We start from the raw sequence: 18,602 nt of genomic DNA on the forward strand, positions 1-18,602 counted from the left end.
CAAAGTGTTCAGCAAGTACAACCAAAGGAAAGTTACATCACATCCTGACAAAGTATTACAGCAAATACAGTGAGAAGGTAAAATACATCACATGGCATCTTATAAAAAAATATGGGATGGAGAAAAGTACATACATCATGACAGTGATTTCCACTGAAATTTAAAATTTGTAGCTATAATTTTAAAAACTTTTTGTACTACATACAGGAACCCGGATGCCAGAGATAAAATCTCAATTTTTCTTTCGCATAAGGACTATCCAGTGGTAACATGGTTTTATGTTAACACTCTCTCCCCTTCCAGATAAGTACATAATCTGTGATTCAGGCCTGTGGACCAGTATAAAGTGACAACTCAGTATCTATGCAAAAACGTCAAATCAACCCAAAATTGACACCTACATCTATTTCCAGCCAACCGCATAATCTCTTGGCACTTTAAATTACAGATTTCATACATTTAATATTTCTTACAGGGCCCATGTGCTATATTTTTACAATTTTATAAAGTTGTGTAAGTATTTCAAACAGATTTACTCACATATTTATTTTCCCAGTAGAAACTGCGTTTCAAAATCTACAAAAAAAATGAAAAGGAAATATATGTGATTTTATCAGGTTTACAAATATTTTATACTATACAGGGCACAAGAAATGTTGATGGGATGTGCTAATCACTTTAACCATTAACCAACATATGACGTACATTTACATTATGTGCCTCTAAGGGTATGTGCACACATTACATTTTTGGTTGCAGAAATGTCTGAATCATTTCTGTATCTCTTTGCAGAAAATCAGCAGAACAAAAACTAGCGTTTTTGCATGCGTTTTTCAATTTAATTCAATGGGTCAAGAATACACGCAAAACCACTGAAAGAATTAACATGCTGCAGATTATTTTCTGCACTAAATCTGCAAGGATAAAATATTCATTGTGTGCTTGACACTTCAGGATTCTCATTGACTTTGCTGTCATCAGGATTGCTAGCAGTTTTATGACAAAACTGCCTGAAAAAAATTCTGCATCTACAGTATTATGTAAATTAGGTTACTCACGGTTTTCATTGTTTTTTTGTTTACTTTTTTAATATGCATTTTTATGCGTTTTTGATGCTGCAATATTTTATCTCTGTTTGAACTACATGGCTGTCGTCCCAGAAGGAAGCCTCTTCTTAAGATGATCAACAAGAAAGCTCGCAAACAGTTTGCTGAAGACAAGAAGACTAAGGACATGGATTATTAGAACTACCGTAAGTCCTGTGTCCTGATGAGACCAAGATAAACTTGTTTGGTTCAGATGTCATAAAGTGTGTGTGTCGGCAACCAGTTGAGGAGTACAAAGATAACTGTGTCTTACCTACAGTCAAGCATGGTGGGCTGGTGTTAGTGCTGCCTGCTGTTCATTGAGGAAACCATGTTTGCCAGCATGTACTGTGACATACTGAAGTAGAGCATGTTCCCCTCTTTACGGAAACTGGGCTGTAGGGCAGTATTCCATCATGAAAACGACCCCAAACACACCTCCAATACAACCACTGTCTTGCTAAAGTAACTAAGGGTAAAGGTGCTCAGCTAGCCAAGGATGTCTCCAGACCTAACCCCTATTGAACATTTGTGGGGCATCCTAAAATAGAGAGTAGAGGAGCACAAGGTCCTGTTATATTGATCCTCCTGTGAACACCAGCCCATGGCCAGTGGTCATAAGAGTTCATAATTTCTGCTATACACAGTAATGTAAATGCATTGCTGTGTATCGCACAAGCAATCGGATGATCACAGGTTCAAGTCATCTTAAATACAATTTAACGTGAGGAGAAAACAGTTTTTTGTAAAAAAAAAAAAAAACCCACAAAAGTTCAATCCCTCCCTTTTGCCCCATTAAAAATAAATTAATAATAATAAATAATAATAATAATAATAATAATAATACGCATTTGCTATTTAAAAATGCCAGAATTATGATTTTCATTGCAAAACATATGCAATAAGAGGCAATTAAAACATCAAATCTACCCCAAAATGGTATCAGTAAAAACGTCGGCTCACACAAATAAGCTATCACACAGGCCCAGACCCCAGACAATGATAATGTCATAGGTGATGGAAAATAGATACAAAAGCTACAATTTTTATTCAAAATTTCCAAATTGTTTCTCACCACTTAAAGGGGTTTTCCTACAAACAAAGTTGATTTTAATCAATAGATCTTGGCATAATAAGTTCCACAATTGTATGCATTTAAAAAATAAATAAATAAATAAATAAAACGTTTCTGTGCTGAGACAATTTTATATATGTGTCCCTGCTATGTTCTGTTTAATGATTGTTTCTGACCGTACAGGGACATGGTCTGATCATACCACATCTCCTGGGCCGAGGAGGAAGTCAAAACTTATACAGACATTACAGCACAGGATCATAAATAATTCTTTCTTTGAGGTAAAACATTTTTAAAAAAACAGGCACGAAAATGTTTTACCTAAAAATAAAATCAACTATGATCCTGTGCTGTAATGTCTGCATACACTATTTTGTGTCTCCCCTGCCCAGGATGTGTGGTATGAACAGAACATGTCCCTGTACGGTCAGACACGGCCATTACACAGCACACAGCAGGGGCACATACTGTACATAAGATTATCTCAGCACAGGAACACTTTCTTTTTTTTACACACAAGCAATTGTGGAAATTATTATCCCAAGATCTATTGATTAAAATTAAGTTTAAAATTAACTTTGTTTGAGGGAAATCTCTTTAAAGAAAAAAAAACTATGCATGTTTGGTATCTGTGTACTCGGACAGACTTGGAAAATCATGTTGCCCAGTCAGTTTTCCAGTATAATAGTGAATTAGTGGATTCAGTATCCAAATACAGTGGAACATTGGTTTAAGGGCTCATGCGCACGTTGCGTAATTGCATGCATTTATGCTGCGTATAGCACTGCAGTGTAAATGCATGTGTCCTGTGTCCCCAGCACAATCTATGTAGATTGTGCATGATACGTACGCACGTTGCTTTTATGAACGCAGCGATTTGGGCGCTAAAATTTTGACGCAACTCCGTGCGTTCATAAAATGAGCATGTCAATTATTCCGTGCGCTATGGATGCAGCTCCCGCTCTGTCTATGTGGGGGCAGCAGCCAGAGCGCATGAAATCGGCTTTTTTGTACAGAAAAACTGCATCCATTATGGAGTGTTTCTGCAGCGATTTGAAGCGCACATGTGCTGTCAAATCGCTGCAGAATATTCAGCAGTTACATGCGCATGAGCCCTAAGAGTAACTTGGTTTGAGAGCGTTTTGCAAGACAAGCAAAGCTTTTTAAAAATTTGTAACTTTGTTTAAGAGCAATGCTTTGCAAAAAGAGCAAATTCCCACCGTGCACACCTCTGGTTCTATCCTTTCATCGCACTCTGACCCGCTCTGGAGGTAATTTTCTGTCCATATGTACTGTATACAGTATACAGTATAGCATTGTACAGTATATACTATATAGCATTTCTATCAATTTGCATTTGTGGATACAGTATTGTACTCTCTTTCACCTAACCAGTACTGCACATTGCTTGTACTGTACCTCTCGCACACCAGCAATTCTATTGGAAGCTAATGTGCAGTTTAATGTGTTTTATGTTTTTTTACTGTACAGTATTTTGTATTAGTGTACTGTAATACTTTTATATGAATACAGCACATTATTTTGTATTACTGTAATAAGTATGTATAAATACAGTAAATATTTTTGCGTTGTGGAACAAATTGTCTGCATTTCAATTATTTCCTATGGGAAAACTCCCTTTGATATAAGAGTAAGTTGGTTTAAGAGCAAACTCCTGGAACCAAATATGTTCGTAATCCAAAGTTTCACTGTAACAACGAAGTTATTTTGGTGATTGCCATGGCTGTATCAAAACCTTACACTATGTGTGAATGTGCACACTGGGGGGTTACTGCAGTGGGGCATGTATTAAAAATGTAAGCAGGTTAAGGCTGGGGACCCAGGTAGCATTTGTTGTATGCAACACAATACTGTATGGCTGCTAAGAAGACAATTCAAGTTGGATTTCCTAAAATGGCTTCATAGAAGCCGCACCTCGAATGAGCACTATGTACAGCAAATGGTCTGTAAAACTTTAGCCTACCACTCCTGGACCATTGCTTTGTGTTTGCCCCCAGGATAAAATTTGCCAGCCAGCCCCTGAATATCATACTGACATTTTCTAAATAAAGGGTACTATCAGCATTCTGGCAAGTATTAGCAACAAATACACAAACCAAAGTAAAAAACAAGCTTGAAGTGAATGTATCAAAATGATACTTGCTGTTGTAAGACTATCCAGCTCCTTCCTTAATAGTTTCCCATTATTTCCTTCGGTAAAAACAGAATAACTTGCAAAGCTGAAAGTGAAAATACAGAGAAAATATGAATGTCAACATATTTCTCATATTTCTCTTGTAATACATTTCTTTAATATACTGTTAGATTTTATTTTTAAATCTATATTTATTTATTTAAATACATAGTTAGGTTCAGAAATATTTGGACAGTGACACAAATGTTGTCATTTTAGCCATTTACCAAAACATATTCAAGATACAGTTCAGGGTGCTTTACACGCTGCGACATCAAGGGGGAGTGGCGTTCGGCGTCATAGCGACGATGTTGTTCGTCGTTCCTGCGTCAGCACACATCGATATGTGTGACACTGCAGGAACTAGGAACAGCATCGTACCTGCGGCCGCCGCCAATGAAGAAGGAAGGAGGTGGGCGGAATATTACAGCCGCTCATCTCCTCCCCTCCGCTTCTATTGGGCAGCCGCTTAGTGACGCCGCTGTGACGCTGCACGAACCGCCCCCTTAGAAAGGAGGCGGTTCGCCAGCCACAGCGACATTGCTAGGCAGGTAAGTATGTGTGACGGGTGTTAGCAATGTTATGCGCCACGCGCAGCGATTTGCCCGTGACGCACAATCGACGGGGGCGGGTGCTTTCACTTAAGGGTGTTTAGGAATTACAGCTCTTTTTACAGCTGCCTTTTTTTCAAAAGACCAAAAGTAATTAGACAAGCTACAACAAGAAGTCAAAGGGGTTCTTAATGGAAGAGAAAAAGATCAACATTAGGTAAAAAAAAGGAATCCATCAGGGAGACAACAGAAATGTTATTGATGGCCAAATGAACAGTTTGGTATATGCTGCAAAAAAAAGCCCACTGGTGAGAATGTGAAATCAAAAAGTCTAGTACATCCACAGAAACCACAGGGGTGGTTGATTGTAGCATCCCTTCCATGTTGAAGAAAACACACTTTACAACATCCACACAAGTGACGGATACTCTCCAGGAATAACATGTTTCCTATTTAAGTCTACCATAAAGAGAAGACTTCATGAGAGCAAATACAAAAGGTTCACTACAAGGTGTAAACCATTAATCATGCTTAAAAATAGAAAGGTCAGATTACTCATTGCCAAAAAAACACCTAAAAAAGCAAGCCCAGATCTGGAAAAGTATTGTATGGACAGATGAAACTAAGATCTACCTATACTACATTGATGGGAAGCAGCAAGTAAGCAGAAGACTTGGAACGGCTCATAATCCAAAGCATAGAACGTCTTCTGTAACGCATGGGGAGGCAGGGTGATGATGGCATGGGGATGCATGTCACTCATTGGCACTGGATCACTAGTGGCTAGTGATGATGTGACTGAAGACAGAAGCTGGAGGATGAATTCTGAAGTGTACAGGGCAAGACTTGCTGCTCAGATTCATGCAAATGCACCAAGGTTGATTGAACGGAGCTTCACAGTACAGATGGACAATGACCCAAAACATAATGCAAAACCAACCCAGGAGTTTTTTTTTATTAAGGCAAAGGCATGGAATATTCTGCAATGGCCGAGTCAATCACTTGGTCTGAACCCTATCGAGCATATATTTCACATACTTAAGACAAAAGTTAAGGCAGAAAGACCCACAACAAGCAACATAGTAACGTAGTTTCTAAGGCTGAAGGAAGACCTTATGTCCATCTAGTTCAGTCTATTTTTAGTGTCGCTGTTCTGCAGTGTTAAACCAGGGGAAGACAAAAACCCACAGAGTAGAAGACAATTTTCTCCATAGGGAACAAAAATCCTTCTCGACTCCTAAGCTGGGTCAACTATATACTTGTAATATTATGTTATTCATAACCTTCTATAAAGCATCCATTCTTTTCTTAAATTAGTGAATTCAGCTGCAGTAAAAGGCCTGACAAATCATCACAAAGGAGTAAACCCAGTGTTTGGTGAAGTCCATGGCTTCCAGACTTGAAGCAGTCATTGCCTACAAAGGATTCTCTAGAAAGTATTAAAAATTAAGATTTTATTTATGGTAAAGTCAATTTGTCCAATTACTTTTGAGCCCCTGAAATGAGACTTTGTAGAAAATTGGCTCCAATTCCTAAACGTTTCACAGGATACTTTTGTTCAACCCCTTTAAGTCTATGTGCGCACTTTGCTTTTTACCTGCTTTTTACCTGCTTTTTTGCTGCTTTTTCAACTGCACCGTTTAATGCCAAAATGGTTGTGTTCTGCTTTTCAAGCAAAGTCTATGGGAATTTGGGTTTCTTGTCCGCACTATGCAACATGTCAATTGTTTTTGCCATTTGGGATTTGCACTGCAAATCTGAGTTTTTGACCAAAGTTCTGCAACAAAAAGGTTGCAGTTTGAACTGCATAGTGCGGACAAGAAACCCAAATTCCCATAGACTTTGCTTGAAAAGCAGAACACAACCATTTTGGCATTAAACGCTGCAGTTGAAAAAGCAGCAAATAAGCAGGTAAAAAGCAACGTGCGGACATAGCCTAAAGGCTACTTTACACACTGCGATATCGGTCCCGATATCGCTAGCGTGGGTACCCGCCCCATCTGTTGTGCGACACGGGCAAATCGCTGCCCGTGCCGCACAACATCGCGCAGACCCGTCACACACACTTACCTGCCCGGCGACGTTGCTGTGACCGGCGAACCGCCTCCTTTCTAAGGGGGCGGTCCGTGCGGCATCACAGTGACGTCACTGAGCGGCCGCCCAATAGAAGCGGAGGGGCGGAGATGAGTGGCCGGAATATCCCGCCCACCTCCTTCCTTCCTCATAGCGGCCGGGAGGCAGGTAAGGAGAGGTTCCTCGTTCCTGCGGCGTCACACATAGCGATGTGTGCTGCCGCAGGAGCGACGAACTACATCGTTACTGCTGCAGTAACGATAATCGAGAATGGACCCCCATGTCACCGATGAGCGATTTTGCAACGATGCAAAATCGCTCATCGGTGTCACACGCAGCAACATCGCTAATGCGGCCGGATGTGCGTCACAAATTCCGTGACCCCAACGACTCCGCATTAGCGATGTCGCAGCGTGTAAAGCCCCCTTAAGTCTACACTTCAATTGCATCTCAGTTGTTCATTTAAAAATAAAAAATAGCAGGATGCAGAGACCAAATCACTACGATTTTGTCGCTGTCCAAATATTTCTAGAACTAACTGTATAAAAAGTTTGGTCCAGAAATATTTGGACAATGAAAGAATCTTCGTGATTTGGGCTCACAGAGACGAAAAATTCTTTATATTAGCTAATTCAATTGAATATACTGCCAGACTGATACAGCCACGTTACATACTGAAGATTTTTTAAAACTTTTTGCATTTGCATTCAATCAGCCACAACTTTTTAAATTTGGTATCTATACAGCTATCGGTAATTCATGTCTTTTTTTTTATTCGTATCTTGGATTTTTGAGGTATGTTGGTGATATTGTTTATTTAAATGAATTTGACTCCTATTAAACAAAAAAACAAATAATATTTTTATAATTCTTTCTTTAAGTCATTTAGTTATTAGATATTTTATCAATGAACTTTAATTATTGTCTTTTACTTTTTTAAATAATGACCTTAAAAGGGATGGAATGAGTGGCATCCATTAACGGCCCAAGTCATCAAAGCTTTTATGCAAGTAAAAAAAGCTTTGAAAAGTTGTAAAATTATGGCGCAAAGTAGAATTTTACGACTTTTGGCATTCTCATTTTCACAACTTCTACAAAGTGGGTGACGCTGAGGCGAGACGGGGTGTGTAACCATCTGTGCATCAAATCCATGACAAGTAGCAAATCTTACTTTAGTCTCAGATTTGTGGTGAGGCACATACAGAGGCACATGTCGCTTTTCTGAGGCAACGGATTCATTAGGAGGCTTATGACTCTTGACTCCAGCTCACCTCCTCATCAAGACCGGCGAGTACAACACCAGTATTGAAGAATGTGTTGTCATTGTGACAAAACACACTTTTTTAAATGTTTATTTAACTTCTGGTGCAGAATTCCAACCACATAAAAATTAAAAAAGGGTGCCACTTTTCCCCAATAGATGATGCCAAGAAGGGAAGACTCTGGCTTGTTAAATTTGAAAGCTCAAAACTTTTGCTACCAGGTGTGGTTAGCTGTCATCAAACATTTTTGGAAGAGTCTTCCCTCCATCTTGCCATTGAAACATATGAAGACTCAACTGAGTGTTCATGTGTACAGAGAAGGCAAGATACAAACAGAAAACTTAAAACATCCCCTTTTTGCATGCACTATTGAAACATATGGATGTAACAGAGGAAAGTCCCCCGCCTCAGATGCCTCAACTATTGACCAGAGTGGAGTTCTGATGCAATGAGTGAATATCTTGCTCGGGAAGATGAGGCTTACCCATGTTTCCATGGACAACCATAATTTGGCATACTACTTCATTTCCTCAGGCAATAACAGTATTTGCTATGATGTTTATGCCATAATTTATCTAGATCCTGAAAGCCTCATTTTAGCTGGATCCTCAATACCACAATTTACATGCACACCAGGTTACGGAATACTTAATAATGACATTTTTTTAACTGGTTGATGAGGGGACACCAAAGAATAATAATGCAAAGGAGGTAATGAAACCAAAGATTGGATTGTTGTTTTCTTGTTTAGCCCAAGCTTTTCCTACCTGTCAATGCAATACTGCTCTGATTGGACAGATATGAATCAAATATCATGACATTTAAAAACACCATACTCACCATTACCTTAAGGTGATGCTAAATAGGAACACAATCCAGAGATTCATTTATTGATGGGAATCCAAAATAAAAGTCGGTTCATATCTATGAATGTCATCATGGAGTAATATACACTGTTGGAATGCCTCCAAAACTTCATCTAGAACAGACAACATTCCTACCAAAAGGCTGTTAGGAAAGATAAAACATTTTGTTTAATACATAAGTTACAATATGGGTAGTCAGATATTCCTGATTAGAATGACTAAACTGATTTCTAAAAGCCAAGAGATAAGAAATAAAAATGTGAAATGTCAACAAAATAAGGAAAGTGTAAAAGAATAAGCAAGATTTCAGTATGTATCTAGTGTGATTCACGTTACTGAGTAACTGCGATTCTAATGCGGGCGTCACACGGTACGATCTATCGTGCGATCGCACGAGCGATCGTACCCGCCCCCGTCGTTTGTGCGGCACGGGCAATTAGTTGCCCGTGGCGCACAAAGTCGTTAAACCTCCGTCACACGTACTTACCTGCTGAGCGACGTCGCTGTGGGCGGCGAACATCCACTTCCTGAAGGGGGTGGGACGTTCGGCATCACAGCGACGTCACACAGCGGCCGGCCAATAGAAGCGGAGGGGCGGAGATGAGCGGGACGTAAACATCCCACCCACCTCCTTCCTTCCGCATAGCCGGCAGGAGGCGCAGGACGCAGGTAAGCTGTGTTCATCGTTCCCGGGGTGTCACACGGAGCGATGTGTGCTGCCCCGGGTACGATGAACAACCGGCGCAAAGAAAAATAAACGACTTTTTAAAAATGAGCAACGTGTCAACGATACACGATTTGCGAACGTTCTGCGTCGCTCATAGGTGTCACACGGGACGACGTTGTAAACGATGCCAGATGTGCGTCACGAAAACCGTGACCCTGACGACATATCGCACAATAGATCGTCTCGTGTGATGCCCGCATACGAGTTTGTTTTACTATAATGTAAGACATCTTAGTTTGATACAATGGATGACGTCTGTGTCACGCTGTTCAAAGGTCTAGTGAGATGTAGTACAGTGTATACCCACTAGGTAGCAGCAGAGTAGTGAAGGAGAGTCAAAGTAACACTGTAACAGAAAGGCAGCTGAAGTACAGCAGAGTAACTTCAGCAGGCAGTAAGCAGGCGAACAACCAGAGTAGTCAAACAGTCAGGGTCAGCCAGGAAGTCAAGTCACTGCAGAGGGAGGATCAAAATCAAGTCAGAAAACAGAACCGAGTCGGAAGCTGGGAGATCAGGTATGCAGAGGGGAACACGAACAACAGACAGGAGCGGGAAGTTAGGGACTGGGAAAGACAGATGAACAGGGGAGGGTACAGGTAAGGACACGGTAACAAGGTGTCAGATCAAACAGGAAATCTCACTAGAGCCAGTCACAGGCTGCAGAGCAAAACTATAACCAGCACAGGAATGCCAGTGCCGAGACCAGACATACAGTAGTATCTCCTTAAACCAGAACGAGGCTAATGGGAGTCAACCCCTGATATGACCAGGTCGGGTCTGGGAAACTCTGGAGCGGAGAATACCGGTCCTGGATCATGACAGTCTGTCAAAGTAATTGTGCCTTATAGTATAATTCCAGTGGAAAAAATGTCTGATACAAACTCCATACTTATCTTTTGCAGCACAAGTTTCACTTCAATGTGATGCCACTGCAACATTACTAAATTTCATTATTTTTTTTTATAAATGTTTCGTCTTTTTTCATTGAGAATTACATGTAAATACTAAAAAGAGAAGCTATCATCAATTATGTACTGAACATTCCTGTACATTTTTATTTTTTCTCTCCATTGAGTTGATATACGGTGCTGAAATTACTGGCACCCAATAGGTAAGCATGATGCATTTTTCTAAATTAATTTTTCTAAGGGTATGGAGCCTTCAGGGAAACATATTCGTGCACTGTCCTTATGTGAGGCTAATATAGCAGAAACTCCAGCTTAGGCCCCCTTCACACGTCCATGAAACTCGTGCGTGTTTGTTCCGTTTCCGTATATACCGGAGACACGGACAAACATGCACCAATGTTAATCTATGATTGTGGTCACACGTGCGTTATTTCATTATGTCCGTGTGTGCGTGTCCGTGATCCGTATGTGTTTTCGTTTTGCACGGATGCATGTCCGTTATCTGCACGGAGCACGCACACATGGACACAATGAAAGTCTATGGGTATGTGCACACACGTTAGTAAACACGTATGCATCTACCTATAGTCCGTGTCCGTTTGGTGTTTTTATTTCTAGTGATGTTGGCCATTCTTTCTATTTCTGTGTATATCGGTCAATCTCCCTGAGTCAGTCGGTCGGTCTCTCTGTCGGTCTCTCTGTCTGTCTGTCCCTCTCTCACAGTCTGTCGGTCAGTTTCCCCCCCTCTCTCATACTTACCGTTCCCCGATCACCGGCGCGGCGCTGCACGGCATTCACACTGCTGCGGCGGCTTTTACTATTTTGAAAAAGCTGTCCGCTCATTAAACAATCTCGTATTCCCTGCTTTCCCCGCCCACCGGCGCCTATGATTGGTTGCAGTGAGACACGCCCCCACGCTGAGTGACAGCTGTCTCACTGCACCCAATCACAGCAGCCGGTGGGCGTGTCTATACTGTGCAGTAAAATAAATAAATAAATAATTTAAAAAAACGGCGTGCGGTCCCCCCCCAATTTTAATGCCAGCCAGATAAAGCCATACGGCTGAAGGCTGGTATTCTCAGGATGGGGAGCCCCACGTTATGGGGAGCCCCCCACCCTAACAATATCAGCCAACAGCCGCCCAGAATTGCCGCATACATTAGATGCGACAGTTCTGGGACTGTACCCGGCTCTTCCCTATTTGCCCTGGTGCTTTGGCAAATCGGGGTAATAAGGAGTTAATGGCAGCCGATAGCTGCCACTAAATCCTAGATTAATCATGTCAGGCGTCTCCCCGAGATTCCTTTCATGATTAATCTGTAAATTACAGTAAATTAACACACACACCAGAAAAAAATCCTTTATTAGAAATAAAAAACACAAACATATACCCTGGTTCAACAATTTAATCAGCCCGAAAAACCCCTCCATGTCCGGCGTAATCCAGGATGATGGGTGCAGTGAGACACCTGTCACTCAGCGTGGGGCCGTGTCTCACTGCAACCAATCATAGGCGCCGGTGGGCGGGGAAAGCAGGGAATACGAGATTGTTTAATGAGCGGACAGCTTTTTCAAAATAGTAAAAGCCGCCGCAGCAGTGTGAATGCCGTGCAGCGCCGCGCCGGTGATCGGGGAACGGTAAGTATGAGAGAGGGGGGGAAACTGACCGACAGACTGTGAGAGAGGGACAGACAGACAGAGAGACCGACAGAGAGACCGACCGACGGACTCAGGGAGATTGACCGATATACACAGAAATAGAAAGAATGGCCAACATCACTAGAAATAAAAACACCAAACGGACACGGACTATAGGTAGATGCATACGTGTTTACTAACGTGTGTGCACATACCCATAGACTTTCATTGTGTCCACGTGTGCGTGCTCCGTGCAGATAACGGACATGCATCCGTGCAAAACGAAAACACATACGGATCACGGACACACACACACGGACATAATGAAATAACGCACGTGTGACCACAATCATAGATTAACATTGGTGCATGTTTGTCCGTGTCTCCGGTATATACGGAAACGGAACAAACACGCAAATAGTAAAAGCCGCCGCAGCAGTGTGAATGCCATGCAGCGCCGCGCCGGGGATCGGGGATCGGTGAGTATGAGAGAGGGGGGGAAACTTCAGTCACTCGGGGGATTAGCGGTCACCGGTGAATCCTTCACAGGTGACCGCTAATCAGTACTCGACACAGACAGAGCCGCGGTATGAGGATGAAGTCGGGTGAAGTTCACCCGAGTTCATTCTCATCGCGCAACTCTGTCGGCTGTCAGCCGACATTTATAAACGACATTGTGCATCACACACACGGACATTCCACACGGACATTCCACGTACACCTACACGTTAATTTCACACGCACACACGGACGTTCTACACACAAACACGGATAGCATACGCAATTCACACAGATGCCACACGGACCATAAAAACGGACACAAAAACGGGATACGGACCCGAAAAACGGCCCGTAACACATGTGCGTGTTTTTCACGGAAGTGTGAAGGGGGCCTTAGGCTGCTTTCACACATCTGTTTTTTGCAGTGCGGCTCAATCCGGCTCAAAAACCTATGCAACGGATGCGGCAGAAAAACCGAATCCGTTGCATAAGTTTTTCCATACGGCCCGTCCATTTTTTGATGGATGCGGCTTGATACTGAGCATGCGCAGTGCAAAAAAACGCATCCGGCGGCCGGATGCGGATTTTGCCGCAGGACGTCGCATCTGGCGCCCATAGGCTTGCATTGTAAATACGGATACGGCGCGATGCAGTTTTTTCGCCGCACAAAAAAAGTTCCAGGCAACGTTCCATACGGCCGCCGCATCGGCTAAATATACCGCATCCAGCAAAAACCGGAAGCAACGCAAGGCCATGCCGCACAATGCGGCGCTAATGCAAGTCTATGCGGGGAAAAAACGCAATTGGGTTGCGTTTTTTCTGCAAAGCTCCGTATTGTACCGCTCAGCAAAAACCGGATGTGTGAAAGCAGCCTTACCATATAGTTCTGTGCAACAGGACTAGGCATGACTAAGGACTACTTTTAATTTCACCGTCCGAAACGCGTCAGGTGTTTCATGCACTTTGCCCCATCCCTCTGCTAATATATACGTCCTTTCTATATTTTTATACTTATTTTTCAATAAAGTGGAATCTTTTTAAACCATGGATTTTGATGCTGGATCCAACCTTTCTTCACTTATGTGAGGCTGCATGACTTCTGCTGGTATTCGGAGGCACATTTCATTGATAGTATCATGAATTCACGGATGTACTCCTCTATATTGAAAAAGAAGATGCGTCCATGAAGCCGTGCTCTTGGTAGATATGCACTTTTCTAATATGACAACAGAAATCTAGCCACAGCAATAATAAGGGTCTGGTTGCTAAAACAAACATACCAAATAAACAAAAGAATTTGATTTGAAACTATTTAGCATATGATTAGTTATGCAGATTCTTGTCATGTCACTGCATTGTCATTTTGTTAGTATTTTGTAATCCACCTTTGGCTTTCAACATTGGCTGAATCCTTCTGGGCATGCTCTAGATCAGATCCCAGCATGTCTTGACCAAAATCTGACACCAGGTCTCTTCTACAAGTTACCGATGTTGGTGCATACTGGTTGACTCACTTGGGGATGTATACAGCTTTTTCTTCAACTCTACCCTCAAGTGTTTGATTGGATTGAGGTCTGGTGACTGTGGGGGCCAATCAAGCACCAATACTTCATTGTCACTCAACCATTTCTGTGCCAATAATGATGTATGCGTCAGGTCATTGTCCTGCTGGAACACTAGGGCTATGTGCACACGCTGAAGATTTGGTGCACAAAGTTTCTGCACCAGATCTGCATGCGGTGGCAAAAAAAAGTGTCAAAAACGGATGCAGTTTTGATGCTTTTTTTGGGCCATCGAGAAAGTCTGCGATACTTATGGACTCACATCTAAAGCCCCACTCCAGCGGGATGGGGTTTCAGCTATGGAGTGGCGCTTTATCCGTGCCCCTGGTCTTATACTCACCCTCCGGGTTTTTCATGCTTTTACTGACGCCACTCCTGTCACGTGGCGTCATCTTGAGCCCATAACTTCTGACTGGCCGGAAGTCAGAGGTTACGTCACAAAATCACAATGCATCTCTATGAGAGCCAAAACGAGGCTGTCATTAGAGATGCATAGAGTTGGTACCTCTTGCGTGCTCCTCCAACACACTTCTATCAATGGATCGGTGGTGTTAGAAAATAAAGGGGACTATAACAAAGGGTTCAGGGGACATAGATTTAACCCATTCACGACCAAGGAAGTAACCTTGGTCATGTATGTCCCTTTAATGCGAGTTCACATGTTGAACCCTCATTATTCCTCACACATGTGCACATGTCAGCTGATCTGATCAGCTGACATGTGCAGCTAAAAGGCACAGGTAGACTGGAGATTCACCAGTGCCTCTTAGCTAGCTAGATTGCGCCGTCAAACTCTGACAGCGCGATCTAACACGTGCCAGCTGTAATTGTGCTATACTTGCCGCCATTAGCGGCCCCATGACGTGATCACAGGGTGCCGATGGGCTCTCATGACTGCCTTGGGGTCAGCTGATGAGATGACCCCTGGCACTGCCATGATGAAGCTCATGTGAATGCCGGTTGAACATTTGCAGTCATTGGATATCTGCATTTCTGCTGTTTAGAGGAATGCTGAAGCATCGCTCTGAACAGCAGAAGCAATTGGACAGTGCAGGCTTCAAGTACCCTAAGGGAACTAATAAAATGAATAAAAAAAATGTAAAGAAAATCAAATCTAAAAATTCAAGCCACCCTCATTTTGCCCCATTGAAAATAAAACATTAAAAAAAAAATACACGTTTGGTATTTCCCAATTCAGAAATGCCCGATCTATCAATATATAAAATTAATTAATCTGATTGGTAATGGGTGTAGAGAGAAAAAAAATTAAAAATGCAAGAACTACACTAAAATTAAATAACAGGTGATCAAAACATTGCATCTACCTAAAAATCGTATAATTAAAAACATCAGCTCAAAACGCAAAAAATAAGGTCTCAAGGCCCAGATTACGTAAAAATGGTGACCAAAGCGCAACTCTTTTTTTTTTTTTTTTTTTTTTTTTAAATTAGATAAAAGTAAAACATGTTTGGTATCTGCAAAATCGTACTGACCTGGGGAATCATATTGCCTAGTCAGTTTTAGCATATATTGAACATGGTAAACAAAAAAAAAAACAATCGTGGAATTGGACTTTTTTTGCAATCTCAGCGCACTTGGAATTTTTTTCCTATTTTGCAGTACAATATATGGCAGAATGAATGGTGTCATTCAAAAGTGAAACTCGTCCTGCAAAAAACAAGCGCTCATATGGCTGCATCAACAGAAAAAAAAAAAAAGTTATGGCTCTTGGAAGAATGGGAGGGAAATACGAAAACGAAAAACGGAAATTCGCCCAGGGTTGAAGGAGTTAAAGCACCATTTCAGCGATGCAATAGAAAAAAAACACTGGAGTGGTTGGTGCTTTCACAACCAGATAAGAAATTCCAGGCACACATATTGCTAGGAGGTTCATAAAGCCAAGCTTACAGCTAAACAATCAAAATAGCAAGGTCTATTCTATCAGGCCGGTTCATTCAATTTCTTCCCTAACAGACTTGCTCTGTTCAAATATATTGTGTCTATGTCAATTATTCAGGAAACATATATGAGCAACAGTTCACCAACAACCAAGAGGCCATACAAAATACAAAGACGTCTGCCAAGTGAGTAAAAATTGCTGTCCTTAGATAAATTGCTAACTGCCTCTGAAAGCAAGGCTTGTCTACAGCTATTGAGTGCCTGTAATAAACAGTTCACAATGCAAGGTGACGGGTGGTGTAAGGTCATCATAGCAGGGAATCTTTGAGTGTTGAATCAAGTTAAGGTACCGTCACACTAAACAACTTACCAGCGATCCCAACAACGATACAACCTGATAGGGATGACTGGTAAGTTGCTAGGAGGTTGCTGGTGAGAGGTCACACAGTCAGACGCTCCAGCGATCCCACCAGCAACCTGACCTGGCAGGGATCGCTGGAGCATCGCTACACGGGTTGCTGGTGAGCTGTCACCAGCAACCAGTGACCAGCCCCCAGCCAGCAGCGACGCACTGAAGCGATGCTGCGCTTGGTAACTAAAGGCTACTTTAGTTACCACTAAACTTAACTTAGCTACTACTATCGGTCCCGATATCACTAGTATGGGTACCCGCCCCCATCTGTTGCGCGACACGGGCAAATCGCTGCCCGTGTCGCACAACATCGCCCAGACCCGTCACACATACTTACCTACATACGTACCTGCCTGGCGACGTCGCTGTGACCGGCGAACCGCCTCCTTTCTAAGGGGGCAGTCCGTGCGGCGTCATAGCGACGTCACTGAGTGGCCGCCCAATAGCAGCGGAGGGGCGGAGCTGAGCGGAACGTAACATCCCGCCGACCTCCTTTCTTCCACATTGTGGCCGGGAGGCAGGTAAGGAGAGCTTCCTCGTTCCTGCGGCGTCACACGGAGCGATGTGTGCTGCCGCAGGAACGAGGAACAACCTCGTTACTGCTGCAGTAACGATTTTTGAGAATGAACCCCCATGTCACCGATGAGCGATTTTGCACGTTTTTACAACGATGCAAAATCGCTCATCGGTTTCACACGCAACGGCATCGCTAAAGCGGGCGGATGTGCGTCACCAATTCCGTGACCCCAACGAGTTCGCATTAGCGATGTCGTAGCGTGTAAAGCCCCCTTTAGGTAAATATCGGGTAACCAACCCGATATTTACCTTGGTTACCAGCGCACACAGCTACACGTGCAGAGAGCAGGGAGCAGCGCACACTGCTTAGCGCTGGCTCCCTGCTTTCCTAGTTACAGCACACATGGGGTTAATTACCCGATGTGTACTCAGCTACACGTGCAAGGAGCAGGAGCCGGCACTGACAGTGAGAGCGGCGGAGGCTGGTAACGAAGGTAAATATCGGGTAACCAAGGACAGGGCTTCTTGGTTACCCGATGTTTACCGTGGTTACCAGTGTCCGCAGAAGCCGGCTCCTGCTGCCTGCACATTTAAGTCCCCTTTACACACTGAGGCGGGCTTTGCACACTACGACATCGCAGGTGCGATGTCGGTGGGGGTCAAATTGAAAGTGACGCACATCCGGCATCGCATGCGACATCGCCGTGTGTAAAGCCTAGATGATACGATTAACGAGCGCAAAAGCGTCGTAATCGTATCATCGGTGCAGCGTCGGTGTAATCCATAATTACGCTGACGCGACGGTCCGATGTTGTTCCTCGCTCCTGCGGCAGCACACATCGCTGTGTGTGAAGCCGCAGTAGCGAGGAACATCTCCTACCGGCGTCACCGCGGCTTCCGTAGGATATGCGGAAGGAAGGAGGTGGGCGGGATGTTTACATCCCGCTCATCTCCGCCCCTCCGCTCCTATTGGCCGCCTGCCGTGTGACGTCGCAGTGACGCCGCACGACCCGCCCCCTTAATATGGAGGCGGGTCGCCGGGCCAGAGCGACGGTCGCAGGGCAGGTGAGTGCATGTGAAGCCGGCGTAGCGATAATTTTCGCTACGCCAGCTTTCACAAGATATTGTACCTGCGACGGGGGCGGGGACTATCGCGTGCGACATCGCAGCATCGGCTTGCGATGTCGCAACGTGCAAAGCCCGCCTGAGACTTTCTAGCGATCATGCTGCACAGCGGGAAACAAAGGACCAAAAAATGGTCCTGAACGATTTGTAGCGATCAGCAACTTCACAGCAGGGGCCAGGTCGCTGATGTGTTTCACACACTGCAATG

At 43.3% G+C, this 18,602-nt stretch overlaps 1 protein-coding gene across 4 annotated transcripts in view; it reads right to left on the reverse strand.

Annotated features, from left to right (window-relative positions):
- Positions 1–18,602, reverse strand: part of IL15 (interleukin 15) — a 134,228-nt gene that overhangs the window by 70,051 nt on the left and 45,575 nt on the right. For 3 of the 4 annotated variants that reach the window (XM_075348286.1, XM_075348294.1, XM_075348277.1), the window contains exons 2-4: positions 9,087–9,248; positions 4,325–4,400; positions 541–576 (exon numbers count right to left, since the gene is read on the reverse strand). In XM_075348286.1, coding sequence (XP_075204401.1) covers positions 541–576; positions 4,325–4,400; positions 9,087–9,127 — 153 coding nt within the window. In that variant the 5' untranslated portion in view covers positions 9,128–9,248. The remainder of the gene's footprint in view (positions 1–540; positions 577–4,324; positions 4,401–9,086; positions 9,249–18,602) is intronic. The other variant, XM_075348303.1, reaches the window with a different exon arrangement.

The sequence above is a fragment of the Anomaloglossus baeobatrachus genome, chromosome 1 (assembly GCF_048569485.1).
Source record: "Anomaloglossus baeobatrachus isolate aAnoBae1 chromosome 1, aAnoBae1.hap1, whole genome shotgun sequence".
NCBI lineage: Eukaryota > Metazoa > Chordata > Amphibia > Anura > Aromobatidae > Anomaloglossus > Anomaloglossus baeobatrachus.